This window comes from Neoarthrinium moseri (genome assembly GCF_022829205.1).
Source record: "Neoarthrinium moseri strain CBS 164.80 chromosome Unknown scaffold3_Wmoseri_CBS_16480, whole genome shotgun sequence".
NCBI lineage: Eukaryota > Fungi > Ascomycota > Sordariomycetes > Amphisphaeriales > Apiosporaceae > Neoarthrinium > Neoarthrinium moseri.
In genome coordinates this window covers 1,095,779-1,108,723 of record NW_026055117.1, presented here as the reverse complement: position 1 = coordinate 1,108,723, position 12,945 = coordinate 1,095,779, and the positions used below count along the sequence as shown (strand labels likewise).

Genomic DNA, 12,945 nt, shown 5'->3' with positions numbered 1-12,945 from the left:
TTGGCATAGCCCCGGGTCGCCCAATGACGTTGTGTCCAGCGCCCGATTGGGCAAGCAGGGTTCCCGTAACACAGGTGGGACAACCACGAACGCGCAACACGATTGCGGACAATCGTCAAAACAAGCTCTTCTGCCAAGGCACGTCACACTCCTGGGTGACTTCCAGGAACTAGCCCTCCTTTATCAAGCACCTTCGACGGTCCATGATCGGCAAGGATCCAAGCGTTCTCCCGGCTAGGGCCAATGCATGGAGCGATAGGCAGTAGCCGCTTGCCGGGCTCCATTCAGGTCAAGCTTCTATTCCATGCGTTTATCTGGGTCAAGCAGATAGCTGCCGGGCCCACCCACGACGGGGGGATGCGTTGACAGACTCGATCTGCCGCTGCGCTGTCCATCCATGTCGACTAATCAACCCAGGATTCCCACTCTCTCCGCCATCCAACCAACACTGAACCATCATCTGTTCCGGGGTCCTGGAGCCCCGGGGTTCCCGGAAGTGGGAGCCCTCAATCTGAACTATTGGATGGCGTGTGCATTGGTGTAGTTTCTGGTGAGGCAAGATGACGAAGCTCAGAGAGGCAGCGACTATGTACAGTACAAAGCCGGCAGGGGAGCAACGTGGTACGAGTGGGCAGATGTGTCGTCATAACCGTTTCCTGGATGACAACCTTTGCGGTCCGTGATATCTCAATTCATGCAAGCAAGCAAGGCTTGTCTTTCGTGTTGAACAGGGCTCAGACGACTCCAATGAGTTGTTTGGGTACGAAGCAGTCTCAGAGTAAAGATGTCGCGGGGATGCCATTCCCCTCCTGAATCAACTAGATGAATTGTACGCAAACGGTTGCTCTCGGCATAGCTCAGCTCTGGAGCTTGTGTTCCCATCGACTGTATAGCAAACTAACATGAAGCTATCGGCGATCGGGTATTGGTGGAACCCTGCTCGCAACTATTGGGCAGCACCACCCACAGGCACAACAATCATCACATCACATGTAGAATGAACCAGTTGTCTAGTGGCATGTACCATAGCACGCGCCGGCTACCCTGGTCAACTCGTTCTCCCCATGTTCTGCTCGTCGCACCATACTTGCCGCAGCTTCTGATCAAAACAAGTTATTCCAAGGAGGCGACTGCAGGAACAAGATGTTGTGGATAGGCTGGTGGATGGTGCTTTCCTCATGTTCCACCATGGAGCAGGTCTTTGACCATCCGGCCATTCCATTCAAAAGCATGATCTCTCCCACCTGCGTTGCTCTTCTTGAACCCTCCATATTCCCCCAAACCGCGATCTCCCCCCTCCCCCCATTCTTGCTTGATACCAGTATTATTTGACTATATTTCAAAACTCTCATTTCTCTTACGACGCACTCCAGGATTGAACCCGAAGCCAACATGGAGTCTATCTTCGCTGCTCAGAACACCCTCCGTCAGAACCTTGGCTTGCAGAAGGTCAGGGCCATCCGCAACAAGAACTACAAAGCACATGGCACCAAGTCCTATGTTTACCTGCTCAACCGGTTCGGTTTCGAGCCCACACAGCCCGGGCCTTACTTCCACCAGAATAAGGTTGTCCAGCGTGGGCTGGTCCCACAGTCTTTCACCAAGGCAATTGGTGGTCGCGTCCGCCACGATCGAGTACTTGTGAAAAAGGTTGGCGACGGTGATCAGACTGGCGAGGTTACTGCCGAGGACCAGCAGAACGACTCCATGTAAGTGTGTCACTTAAGTCACCCCGTTGCAGTAACTTCATGCACCGTTACGGTACTAAATCAAGTTCAGGTACCTTTGTGAAGTTGGAATCGGCAGTCCTGCTCAGACCGTTAAGCTCGACTTTGACACCGGATCAGCCGACCTCTGGGTCTTTTCCACGGAACAGACCAAAGCCACTCAAAAGGGACACAATGTGTTTGATCCCAAGAAGTCCTCGACGTGGAAGAAGCTCTCCGGCAAGGCCTGGAAAATCTCTTATGGCGATGGCTCGAGTGCCTCAGGTGACGTTGGCACCGATACCGTGACTGTTGGCGGCCTCGCAATCGAGAATCAGGCCGTCGAGCTTGCCAAGACCATGTCCGACCAGTTTGCCCAGGGTTCTGGCGACGGGCTCTTGGGACTTGCCTTCAGCACCATCAACACTGTCACCTCAGGGGGTGAATCAGACCCCCAGCCCTCACCCGTGGAAAATATGATCACTCAAGAGGACATTCCTAAGGATGCTGAGCTCTTCACGTCGGCCTTCTACAGTGAAAGGGACGAGAAGAACGACTCTTTCTATACCTTCGGCTACATTGACCAAGACCTTGTCAAGGCATCTGGTGAGGATATCCACTGGACGGACATCGACAACTCCCAGGGCTTCTGGCAGTTCCCATCTGCATCTTACTCAGTCAACGGCAAATCCACAGAGGTTAACGGCAATACCGCCATTGCTGATACTGGCACGACTCTTGCTCTTGTTTCGGACGATGTGTGTAAGGCACTGTACGGGAGCATCGAGGGGGCCAAGTACGATTCAGCTAACCAGGGATGGGTCTTCCCAACTACTGTCAAGGCTAGCGACCTGCCCGACTTTAGCGTGGCAGTCGGTGACAAGGAGTTTGTAATCCAGAAGGAGGATCTAGCATTTGCCGCCGCCGGTAGTGGTTACTGGTATGGTGGAGTGCAAAGCCGTGGCACTATGGACTTCGACATCCTGGGTGACAGCTTTCTGAAGAGCGTATACGCTGTGAGTAACCCCTGCCTGTATCCCTTCGCTCTGTACCGACTCTAATACCTTCTCGACAGATCTGGGACCAAGGCAACAAGCGCTTCGGTGTCGTGCCGAAGATTGAGGCGACTCAGAACCTGGACGTTCCGGCTGACTCTGGGGCAGCTGGCCAGTAGGCTCTTGGTTACGACACAAATCGTAAGTTCAGGGTCCAACAGAAGGGACGACAACTTGAATAAGAGTTGAAACGGACGTCCCTGTGCTTCTCGCTAGACAGATTGAGACTGTTCACATCCTTATGAGCTACGAGGTTTTCGTTTTAGTAATTTGGATTATCTGACCATGGACTATAAACACATCCCCAGCTGACGGTAACACCATTGCATGTCTTGTGTCTCACTTCAAGCAATTATGTGCTGCTGTACGATGTCGATCACATATTTGCCATTGACTGTCTAACTGGCATGACCAAACCGTAAATCCAAGAGAGCTCTGGCTAGTCTCCCTTTGGCACCGATACCGGTCAAGTCGATAGTAATACAGGCGAGACGACTGAACAGACAGCTTGCGCGTGTTCGACCACTGGACATTACTGTAATAAGTTTTCCTTAGCCTTGGAAGGTCAAGACCGGCAAGCTTGTGCTCATTGGGGCATAAATATTGGGACACCTTCCAGAGGGTTTCAACCATTACTTCTCATTCCGAAGCGATTTGATCAATGGACCCATCGCGGCCCCCTTCCTTAGTTCAGTAAACATTTTCTCGTCGATCTCCGCACGCTCCTGGCACAAGGCGACTACTTGTTCTACCAGAGACGGCGGCGTCACGACAACGCCATCCTCGTCTGCAACCATGATGTCTCCGGGGTTGATCCACAGGTCGTTCTTGAACTGCAATGGCACGTTCACACGAGATGCGCGGGTGAATGTGTTGGATCCCAGAATGGAGTTCCCCCTCGCGAATACCTGGTAATTCGGCATCAGCTCAATAATTCAACCCTCACACAATTGGTGGCCAGTGGGATCCAACTTGCCGGAAATTCCATCTCCCGGTGTTCGCTGATATCTCTCATCCGTCCATCGATGACCACGCCCTGGGCACCGAGCCACTTAGCCCTAGTTGACATCAGGCCGCCCCAGCAGGCCGAGGGAACGTCCTTTGGCTGCTGAATGTACATGACCGACCCGTCCTCGTTGTGGTCAACGAAGTGCTTGTCGAGCTTGGGTGCAGAGGTATCGCTCATCGCGACCATCTGCACAGTCACCGCGGGGCCGAATACACGGCCGCTGGCGCCCGGCGAGAACATCTTGATCCCGTCGAGAAAGCCGCCGTAGGGATACTTGAGCTTGACCAGAGCATCGCCGATCTAGCTGGCTATCAGGGCTCCTGGCTCAGGTCTACGTATTGGGCAGGCGACTTACATCACACGATGTGAATCTGCGCAGACCTTGCATGGCGCGCGCCGAAGCCATGGTATTTGGATGGAGCGGGTTTATAGATACCGAACCAATTGATAGCCTCGGACTGAGTTATTGACTGGTGCGGTTGTCAATTGAATGTTGAATGTGGAAGCTCTAGGCGCAGCAGGCAAAGCCGTGGGGTTCCTCCGGGCTATGGAGTAGTAATCCCGGACCCACCAGGCACTGGAGAACGATCGTATCGACCGCCGAGACTTTAATTGGGAGACCTGAGTATAGTGTAAACCAGCTTGGATTATGAGATTTAATACGTAACTAAGCCCAACTACAAACAGGACCACGTATATTCGTGCCTAGTTCACCAACAACGCCATGATTGGCTATACCTTGTTCGGAACTTTGACAATCTGAAGGTCTACCTGTCGTCCACGACCGTTGTGTTTGATGTGCAATGCGCCGTCTGTATCCTGAACATACATGGGATGCTTTTGCCCCTGGAAATAGATGCTTCCCAAAACTTTTCGTCTGGGATGAAAGTGCAGGAGGTTCTGGTGCGAAGTATTCGAGAAGCGCTTGGCAGCTGGCAAACCCTCGCAAATTCCACGCAAGCTTGCCCACCAAGATTGTAACTTAAGGCAACGCCATGGTCGTAATACGTGGCAGCTGAAGGCTCAAAGAAGATAAGACTATTATTACGGAGTACATGCAGTTCGGATTGGCTCCTGTACCCTCAGGCGTTTCCGCCGCCGGGCAAGGGTGGAAGTGGGGCTCGCACCCAGAGCTGACCCGTCTGACCTCACCTCAGGATCGCGCCAGCCTCGTGGGAACTGTACATTATTTCACAATGAAGCATGTTTGCCTACTGACCCGGAGGTCGTCGCTGTGAGTTGAGAGTCTTTCTAAAGCTGACAACCGTCCCTGAGGCCGGGAAAGGCGTCACAAATTGCCGAACTGCAGGGCCGCGGCCTCTCTTTACGCTGACGATCATGGATCCCATCAGCGCCATCGGCGTTGCGTCAAGCATCTTGACGTTCGTGGAGTTCTCATCTAAGCTGATCAATGGCATCTACGAGGTGGCTGGTTCGGCAGATGGCACCACTGAAGACAATGTCCACATCGCCACTGTCATCCAGGATCTAGAAAACGTGACTGATGCTATAGAGGTCGATTTCAAGGGATCTTCCAAGCATGAGAAAGAGTTGGTTAAGCTTGCAAATAAGTGTGCCGCCCTGTCGCGCGATTTGCAGAAAATATTGAAGTCCATCAAGGTCAAGCATGGCAATGCGTCCTGGCAGACTATCAAGGCGGCCTGGAAGTCGGTCACCCGGAAGGACAAGATCCAGAGCCTGGAGAAGAGGATTAGTATGTATCGGAGCGAGTTGATACTTAGACTTCAGGTTCTACTTGTGTAAGTGCTACTGCGCCAAACGACCTCGAACTTGACAAGTTAACAGGTCATAGGGACCAAAACTCCCCAGTCAAGGCTCATCTCGACAGGATAAGCAAAGAGGGAGAATCACTAAAAAACTTGACATCAAAAAGGCTCAAGGAAACACAAGAAACTTTGGAAGAGGTCCTCACTCAGTTAAAGGCTGGTAGCGATTCACAATTAGAGCAGAACGATGCGCTCGCACAGATTCGCGACGAGCTGAAGAATCTAAAGGACATGTCAGAGTCGGCTGTTCAAGAGAACAGTGTATTGGAACGACTTTACTTCGCCGATCTATACTCCCGCGAAGACGCAGTGGCCGACCCAAGCGAGCATACTTTTCACTGGATCCTTGGACAAGCCCTGGACATTAATTCGGCGGCTGAAACAACGAGCATCGATGGTGACACCGAGAAACAAAATGATGCTCACGTGAGAGGAGGTGACGGCCATGAAGAAAACAAGGCAATGGAGCAGATAAGTGATACTGTTGGAGCCAATGACATCTCCAGTGATAATCCTCAAACGGGGTTGGAAAAACACGACCATGACGATATCAGCATGCCTGCGATCAACCACTTGGCAGTAGACGAGCCTCATTCGGAAACCCCAAATGACAGAGCACTTGGGACGTCGTTACCTGAGAGCGGGAAAATCGATGATACTCAACAATTCACGGACGGTTCATCTCAGGTAGCCACCGCAACCTCTCGCCCACCGTCCCCGCAACCGGCTTCTGGCGCAGGGTTGGATAATTCAATCTCCATCCACGACTCGCCGGAAAGGGCCGAGGAAGAAAGTCGACGTGGACAATTATCTCAAGATTTCTTGAAATTCCTTCGTGAGGATAACGGAACGTTCTTCATCAGTGGGAAGGCCGGTTCAGGGAAGTCAACATTGATGAGTAAGTTTCCTTCTCTTGTGTGTTGTATGCTTGTCTTTATGATATGTCCAACAACAGTGGTTTCGGACGTTAGGGGCTGCTCTAACTGACTGTGAATGAGCATTTAGAATTTCTTGGCTCCCCAGAAAATGCTGTCGTTCGCGATTCTCTGCAGCTGTGGGCTAGCGACCGCAAATTAGTATTCGTCTCACTATTTTTCTGGAGTGCTGGCTCAAGACTTCAGAGAAGCTTAGAGGGCTTCTACCGATCACTTCTCTCTCAAGTCCTTGGCCAATGTCCGGAGCTCGCCCACTACTTACTATCTACAGCTATTCCTTCGTCACCTTTGGGAAACCACCCGTTCAGACTTTCTGAACTGAAGCAAGCAATTTCGGAACTAAGCGCAATGAGATACCTACCCGGGTATCGTATATGCTTTCTCATCGACGGCGTCGATGAATATGAAGGCGACGTAATGGACCACTTGTACCTAGCCCGATACCTGCGTGCCTGGTCTCAGCACCCCAACGTAAAGATTTTGTGCAGCGGAAGACCTCATGCAGAGTTTCTGGATACCTTTAGTCAGTCTGGCAAAACTATTCAAATCCAAAATTTCACGAGACACGATATCTACGAGTTTGCATTCAAAACTCTCCAGGAAGAAAATCAGTTACGACCAGGTCCGCTGAAGCTATCGAACACCGACCTATCGGACCTTTCCCACGTGGTTGTTGACCTTGCAGAAGGTGTCTTCCTCTGGGCTTGCTTGGTTGTGCGTTTACTAGCTACGAAAATGGGTATCTACGAAAAGGAAAAATTGTTGAACCTTGTTGCGCAGACTCCTCGGCAATTGCACAAACTCTACGAAGAGATGTTAATGAAGGCGGACCAGTCAGGAAGACGCAAAGGGGATAAAATGCTGATGCTAACGCTTCATAATCCCCTCGACAAACCTCTGAATGCAATGACGTACTCCTGGTTGGATGAACTTGACGATCCGACGTTTCCTTTCTCTATGGAGCCTTATGGAATAAGTCAAACTGAGATACAGACTCGCCTGGATACTGTTCGACGTGAGCTCAGCGATCTGACTGCCGGGCTCTTAGAGATGAGGGAATATCCCCAAAGGTTTCAGCGCGATCTTGAGAAACCCAAGTTCCTCTTCTACAAGTACAGCGTGGAACCTTTTCATCGCACAGTGAAGGACTTCTTGGTCCAAGACTGGTTTGGAGGAGAGACGCACACGGCTGCTATGCAACCTATCACTCGAGAAGTCTACTTCAAGCTCACATTAGCTGAGTTAAAAGCGACAGTCTCGATGGAGTACTGGAATACTAGTCCTGAAGACCTTGAGCCTAGTCCGTGCTTTACGCACTTCTACAACAGGTATATTGACGAGTTTTCTTCCTTAGCAGGCTCCTCCCGAGGACCCCGTGGAACCGAGAAAACAACACAGGTCAACGATAATCTTATCGAGCAATTCGAGCAGGTAATACAGGCTTACCAGAGCTTGCTTGATAGAAATGGACAGGGGCATTTTCCTGCCCTTCCGACCGCAGGACACGTGTCTCTCGGTGATGATCATCACCGCCTGTTCAGCTCGACGATCGGGCCGTCGTTGGTGCATCTAGCTTGCCATGAAGAACACCCAGGGTATGCGTTGCGCCAGGTCGACATCTGCCGACATATCAGCGAAGTTGATTCCGCCGATAGGAGTTTGCTCCTAACTGCCTTTTACGAGTCCCACGTTGACGTAGCTTGTAAAGCCATCGACAAGGGTGCCAGCCTCAATGCTCAAGTCAACGTCAGGCTATACCACCCAGGTGAAGATGCCGAGAGCGGCGAGAAATATCGCAAGACAATTCAGAGCGTGTCACTCTGGTTGGTTATGTTGAGGGTTCTCATGCTCCGAATCTGCTATCTCAACGCCCCATTCAATTACGGCGGATGGGGCCGACCCGTGGACAGAATGGCCGCTATCTTGGCTTATGCTCTGCGCCATGGCGATAAGGTTGACACCGACATTGTCGTACTTCTCGCGATCGACGCTGATACCAGACCTACTACGCCTGGTAGTGAAAACTCGAATGGAGCCATAGCAGCTGATGAAGCAATACCACCACCGAGCCGGTCGAACACTGGGACCAGCGCAAGAGAAGGTATTCAAACTGCGAACGAGTCGAAGAATATACATTATATAGACCTCGAACAAGTAATAGATCTCTGGGTAGTAGGCAACGACGAGAACGACGAGGAGGACGGTACAGCGGACATCAACTTCCTAAGAGACCACCTGGTGGCGTCGATGCAAGGCTATTGGCGTTCGAATTTGGTGAAATTATGGAGAGGGGTTCCAGAGTGGATGATCACGCGGAAAAATACGTCGAGTAGTCTCGCCGGTGAGGCGAGAAGAAACTACCCGCGCGCTGATGTGAATCAGTACAGGAATGATTGGATCCTACATGGTGTAGTATCAAGTACCGAGAGCTTCGTTGGTGACTTTTGGGTGGCTCTCGCTTGAAACTTGAGAGTAACTCGATCTCATATTAGCCTGGTTGTTTCTGACGCTTGAGTGATGGGGTTGGTTTGGGTTGGGTTGGAGAGAATATACACCCACTTTAACGTATCACTCTTAACGACTCTTCTCCTCGTGTTCGGTGCTGTTATGCTGTAGCTATATAAATTGGGCCAGCTTGAAGTTATCATCATTCAAAGTGATGGAGGAGTCGAATCGTGTCTGTTTCAATGCCATGTAACACTATAAAATTCGGCCGCATTCCCACTGACGCTGCTCGGAAAGGGAACGGAACAACGGATTGTTGCACCCCAATAACTTCATGTGCCTTTGTAACGGCAGCTTCTTTGTGGTTTGCTTTACCCCATTTATTGAGTAAACAAGAACTTTGTTCCTATCCTGATGTCTGCTGTGCAAAGGCCTTTTTTTCAACAATATGGTTGTTGAATGGCTTGCTCAGCTATATAAAACCCTATTCTCTACTTCATCATCAATCCACAGAAACTGCCACAGATCAGACACTCAAGCGCAATGTCACCCCTTCAATCGAAAAATTGGCTTGGAGACCGGAAGGGTCACCACCTTGGTTGGACCAGGTTATACTTTCCTCATGATGGTATGCAGGGCGCAGACCAGGTGCCGGATGACAACTACGTGTGCGAATGCGACTCTGAAGAGCCCGGGTATAACCCCAACGCTTGTGATGAGGAGCTCTACAAGCCTGTGCAAGAGCCCTTCGTAGTCCCGCCACCTGTCATGGTCCCTTACAAGAAGCAGAAGCGCGGCGCTCCCGTAGGCCGCCGCGAGCTGTTTGACAAGCATCGAAACCACGCTCCAAGCCGGACCGGTGCCATTTTAAACGGTTCGGTTTGCGAGGCTATCTGCCTTGACGTGCCTTTTCGCTCCCAATGTTGCAAGGCTTATGTGACGAAAAGGGCCAAGAGTGCTAAGCGAAAGGTCGATGATGATTTGAAGGAGCAGGTTCGATCCTTCCAAGACGGAGATTTTGAGCTGGCAGAGGAGGAGATAGCCAAGGAATACCAGATAACCAAGGACGAAGCAGCCTTTGATAAAATTGTATGGTATACCAGTGGTTTGGACCAATGGTGCGATGAGGATGAGGATGATGATGACGATGGTTATTGGAGGACTTACACGCCTAGGATACGTCTATAGGTACCTTGTGTATACAAGGGACCCCCGTGGCTCGGCATGTACAGAGAGGCTTCTCAGATAAGCCGTTATTAGGGTGATCACGATTTATGGAATGTGCTATTCCTAAAGATAACAGACGTGCATCGATATACCAAATTCAATTTGGTACCAGTGACCGTGTGATCACTTGGAAGACCTAACCCATGTGGAACTTTATCAGTTCATGATCCAAATTAATTGATTATGCTCTATACCCTGGCACTTTGAAAGTGACAATCACGACGCGTAACTTGCACCACTATCGGAAAGCTTGTCGAATATACGCAGGAACTTAGGCTATCTATCGCAAGTGAGGGCAAGCTTGGTGCTTCGAAGTAGACCAGTTGCCAGCTACTGTCCATCTTCGGTCGGGCTATCTCGTTTCCAAGGTAGGTGGGTTGGTGTAGGGGGCGGCGGCCGCAGCAACGGGCTAACAGTCAACCCGCACGCCGGCACCTCCACACCAGGGAGCGTGCCTGTTTTCTACAACCAAACTATGGAGTCACAAGCAAAGATCAATCCGTAATGCAACTTTCTCCAGTATGTGCACTGCACTAAGGACACAAATGTGCAAACGTTGGTGGGAGAACCGTTGAAATGTTGTTCCATTTATAGGATAGGGTCATGTTCTCGTCCATTTGCTCATTTGACTTCTTTAAAGACCAGTCAGGTATCTTAGTCTTGGAATGTCGTGAAGTGAATGCACCTTATTAAGCGTTGCAAGCCGAACGATCACGAGCATGAGACCAAGTTGAGGGACGAAGTAGAGAGGCTAAAGAGAGGTGGCTAATAGTGGGGAATTGCCTGAGTTATTGTGGCCATGACTGTCGCTCCGACTACATAGGACGCATCAAAAGAAGAGATCAACACGGGGTGTTTGTGATCTTCGAACAAGAGAAAGCATGAGTCAAGAATAGACAAAGAGGGGGGGCGGCGGCTGGTAGATTGGTAAAAAGAAGGTGAGGCGGACGTTTGAGGCTCGAACGATTGGAGATAACCTCGGACAGGAGAGATGTGGACGTAATTTCAGAGATTAGAGTCGCCCGATGCACGATGTTGGGATTCAAACATGAGTGTGAGGATTAGCTAGTAAAGTCCTTTCAAGTGGCCTGTATGTTTTAGTGCCATTTGAATAAGATGCCGTTCACAAAACCAAGACTTGTGCGCGCTTTTGTCACAGTGATAAATGCCGTGTAGCTCTTACTAGACATATTGAAAACATGAGAAGGCCAGAATACCCATAGGAATCCATATATATGGTTGTTGCTAGGTTGATTTAAATACCAGCGTCAACTGGGTCCCTTCTGTTACCTATGGCAATCTTGCTGCACCGTTACTTAGTTACATTAGACGAAAAAGATTTGCGTCCCTGTCATGTATCGCCAAGACATACTTATCCCTTAGTAGTAACGATAGTACTTCTTACAGTTTAAGGCAGACACAAACCTTATAAAATCTGCAGCCTATTAGAAAGCAATCCAGACAAACGCATTAGAAAACCGGACACAGCGAAATCAGACGTACTCTGGGCCACAAGCTGCAACCAGATATGGCTGTGTCATGTGGAGTTATGAGGTACAGTAACTTGTATTGTGTTATTCAGTACTGCACTATGTTGACGAAGCAGGTATCTTTGTACCGGTGCCCGAGCAATCCTCGTACCTAGTGCTTCACTTGAAGTAGTACATCCAACATGTCCGGTTTTCTAGTACATCTCGCTGCCGCCTATTTTAGGAGCATATCTTCGTTGTAAACTCACTTCCACCTGGCAGAGAAACCGCGAGGTTCACGTTAAAGTGCACTGTTCTCTAGTACGTCTGTATAGAGGTTAAATGAGGGATGTATCAAAGTTAGAGATGATAGCTAACCCTCATGCTCGCCAGAGTGCGTTCACTAGTATTTGTGACCCGGATCAGCCCCTTATCTAAGCCACTTCTCCGAGGCCTTGACCGGAGGCTCGAGAGCATCAATTTCTGGAGCTTTGTGGCTTGGAACTCAAAACTGCACTCTTTTCAATCAAAACTTATTCAAAGAAATCAATACTGTGACCTGTTGGTTACCGCAAGCATTATAGAATTATTAGAATCTTGATTTGAATTTTCATCCCTCGTTCTGGTTAAGTATGAGCTTTTCCTATCGACAATCACGCTGTTTAATACGGGTGGCCCGGTTCACGTGCTGGTCCGATTCTGGGGTCCAGACGTTACAGTACTAGCTTCTCTGTTGTCTGTCCAGCGAATGGCTTGGCAATACTTGAGAGAGACTCATTTATTTTGCACTATGGTGTAACTGCAAAATTTTACTCTATCTGAAACATAACTTTGCAAAGCAAAATTTAACGCTTCTAGACGCTTGCTTCCTCCAAAGCTACTTTACAACTAGGCTCTAGCACCAAGGTCGCTGAAATGCCCCTTTGAAACATAGAGAGACCGAATACCACGGTAAGCTACATCTGCATCTGTTCACTGGTTAGCGGACTCCGTAGAGGTGAAGTCGAACCGTTCGACAAAGCAGGAGTCTTGGCTTGATAGATAGATCTGGTTTGAAAGAGCGAGCACCAGGCATCGTGGGCTCATTAAGTGAAGCATTCCCGTCATATCCTGTCTTGGCTTTATCTTGACTGTATGCACACTTAAAAATCATATGGCTTCCAGCGCTCATCTTGGAGAAGAACCAGCACCAACAACAGCATTTGCTTACTTCGCCCGCATCAATGTCGTCGCCCACTTCTAAATCATTAAACACCCTTCATTTCATGATCCTCTTCTATTCTCCATGGGCTCCTACCAAGTTCGATTACTT

At 49.8% G+C, this 12,945-nt stretch overlaps 4 protein-coding genes across 4 annotated transcripts; 3 read left to right on the top strand and 1 right to left on the bottom strand.

Moving 5' to 3' along the window:
* Window positions 1–1,392: 1,392 nt before the first annotated feature.
* On the top strand, window positions 1,393–2,880 carry JN550_001714 (uncharacterized protein; the record flags this gene model as incomplete). Its single annotated transcript, XM_049312929.1, has 3 exons — window positions 1,393–1,709; window positions 1,780–2,722; window positions 2,782–2,880. The coding sequence occupies 3 exons, from the start codon at window positions 1,393–1,395 to the stop codon at window positions 2,878–2,880; spliced, it is 1,359 nt and encodes a 452-aa protein (XP_049176565.1).
* Window positions 2,881–3,393: 513 nt separating this feature from the next.
* Window positions 3,394–4,176, bottom strand: JN550_001713 (uncharacterized protein; the record flags this gene model as incomplete). The annotated part of the gene is made up of 3 exons (XM_049312928.1): window positions 3,394–3,594; window positions 3,708–4,070; window positions 4,126–4,176. 3 exons carry the CDS (start codon window positions 4,174–4,176, stop codon window positions 3,394–3,396), a joined length of 615 nt encoding a protein of 204 aa, XP_049176564.1.
* Window positions 4,177–5,108: 932 nt separating this feature from the next.
* Window positions 5,109–8,955, top strand: JN550_001712 (uncharacterized protein; the record flags this gene model as incomplete). Its single annotated transcript, XM_049312927.1, has 3 exons — window positions 5,109–5,530; window positions 5,584–6,455; window positions 6,563–8,955. 3 exons carry the CDS (start codon window positions 5,109–5,111, stop codon window positions 8,953–8,955), a joined length of 3,687 nt encoding a protein of 1,228 aa, XP_049176563.1.
* Window positions 8,956–9,480: 525 nt separating this feature from the next.
* JN550_001711 (uncharacterized protein) lies at window positions 9,481–10,125 on the top strand (the record flags this gene model as incomplete). The annotated part of the gene is made up of 1 exon (XM_049312925.1): window positions 9,481–10,125. The coding sequence occupies one exon, from the start codon at window positions 9,481–9,483 to the stop codon at window positions 10,123–10,125; it is 645 nt and encodes a 214-aa protein (XP_049176562.1).
* Window positions 10,126–12,945: the final 2,820 nt, after the last annotated feature.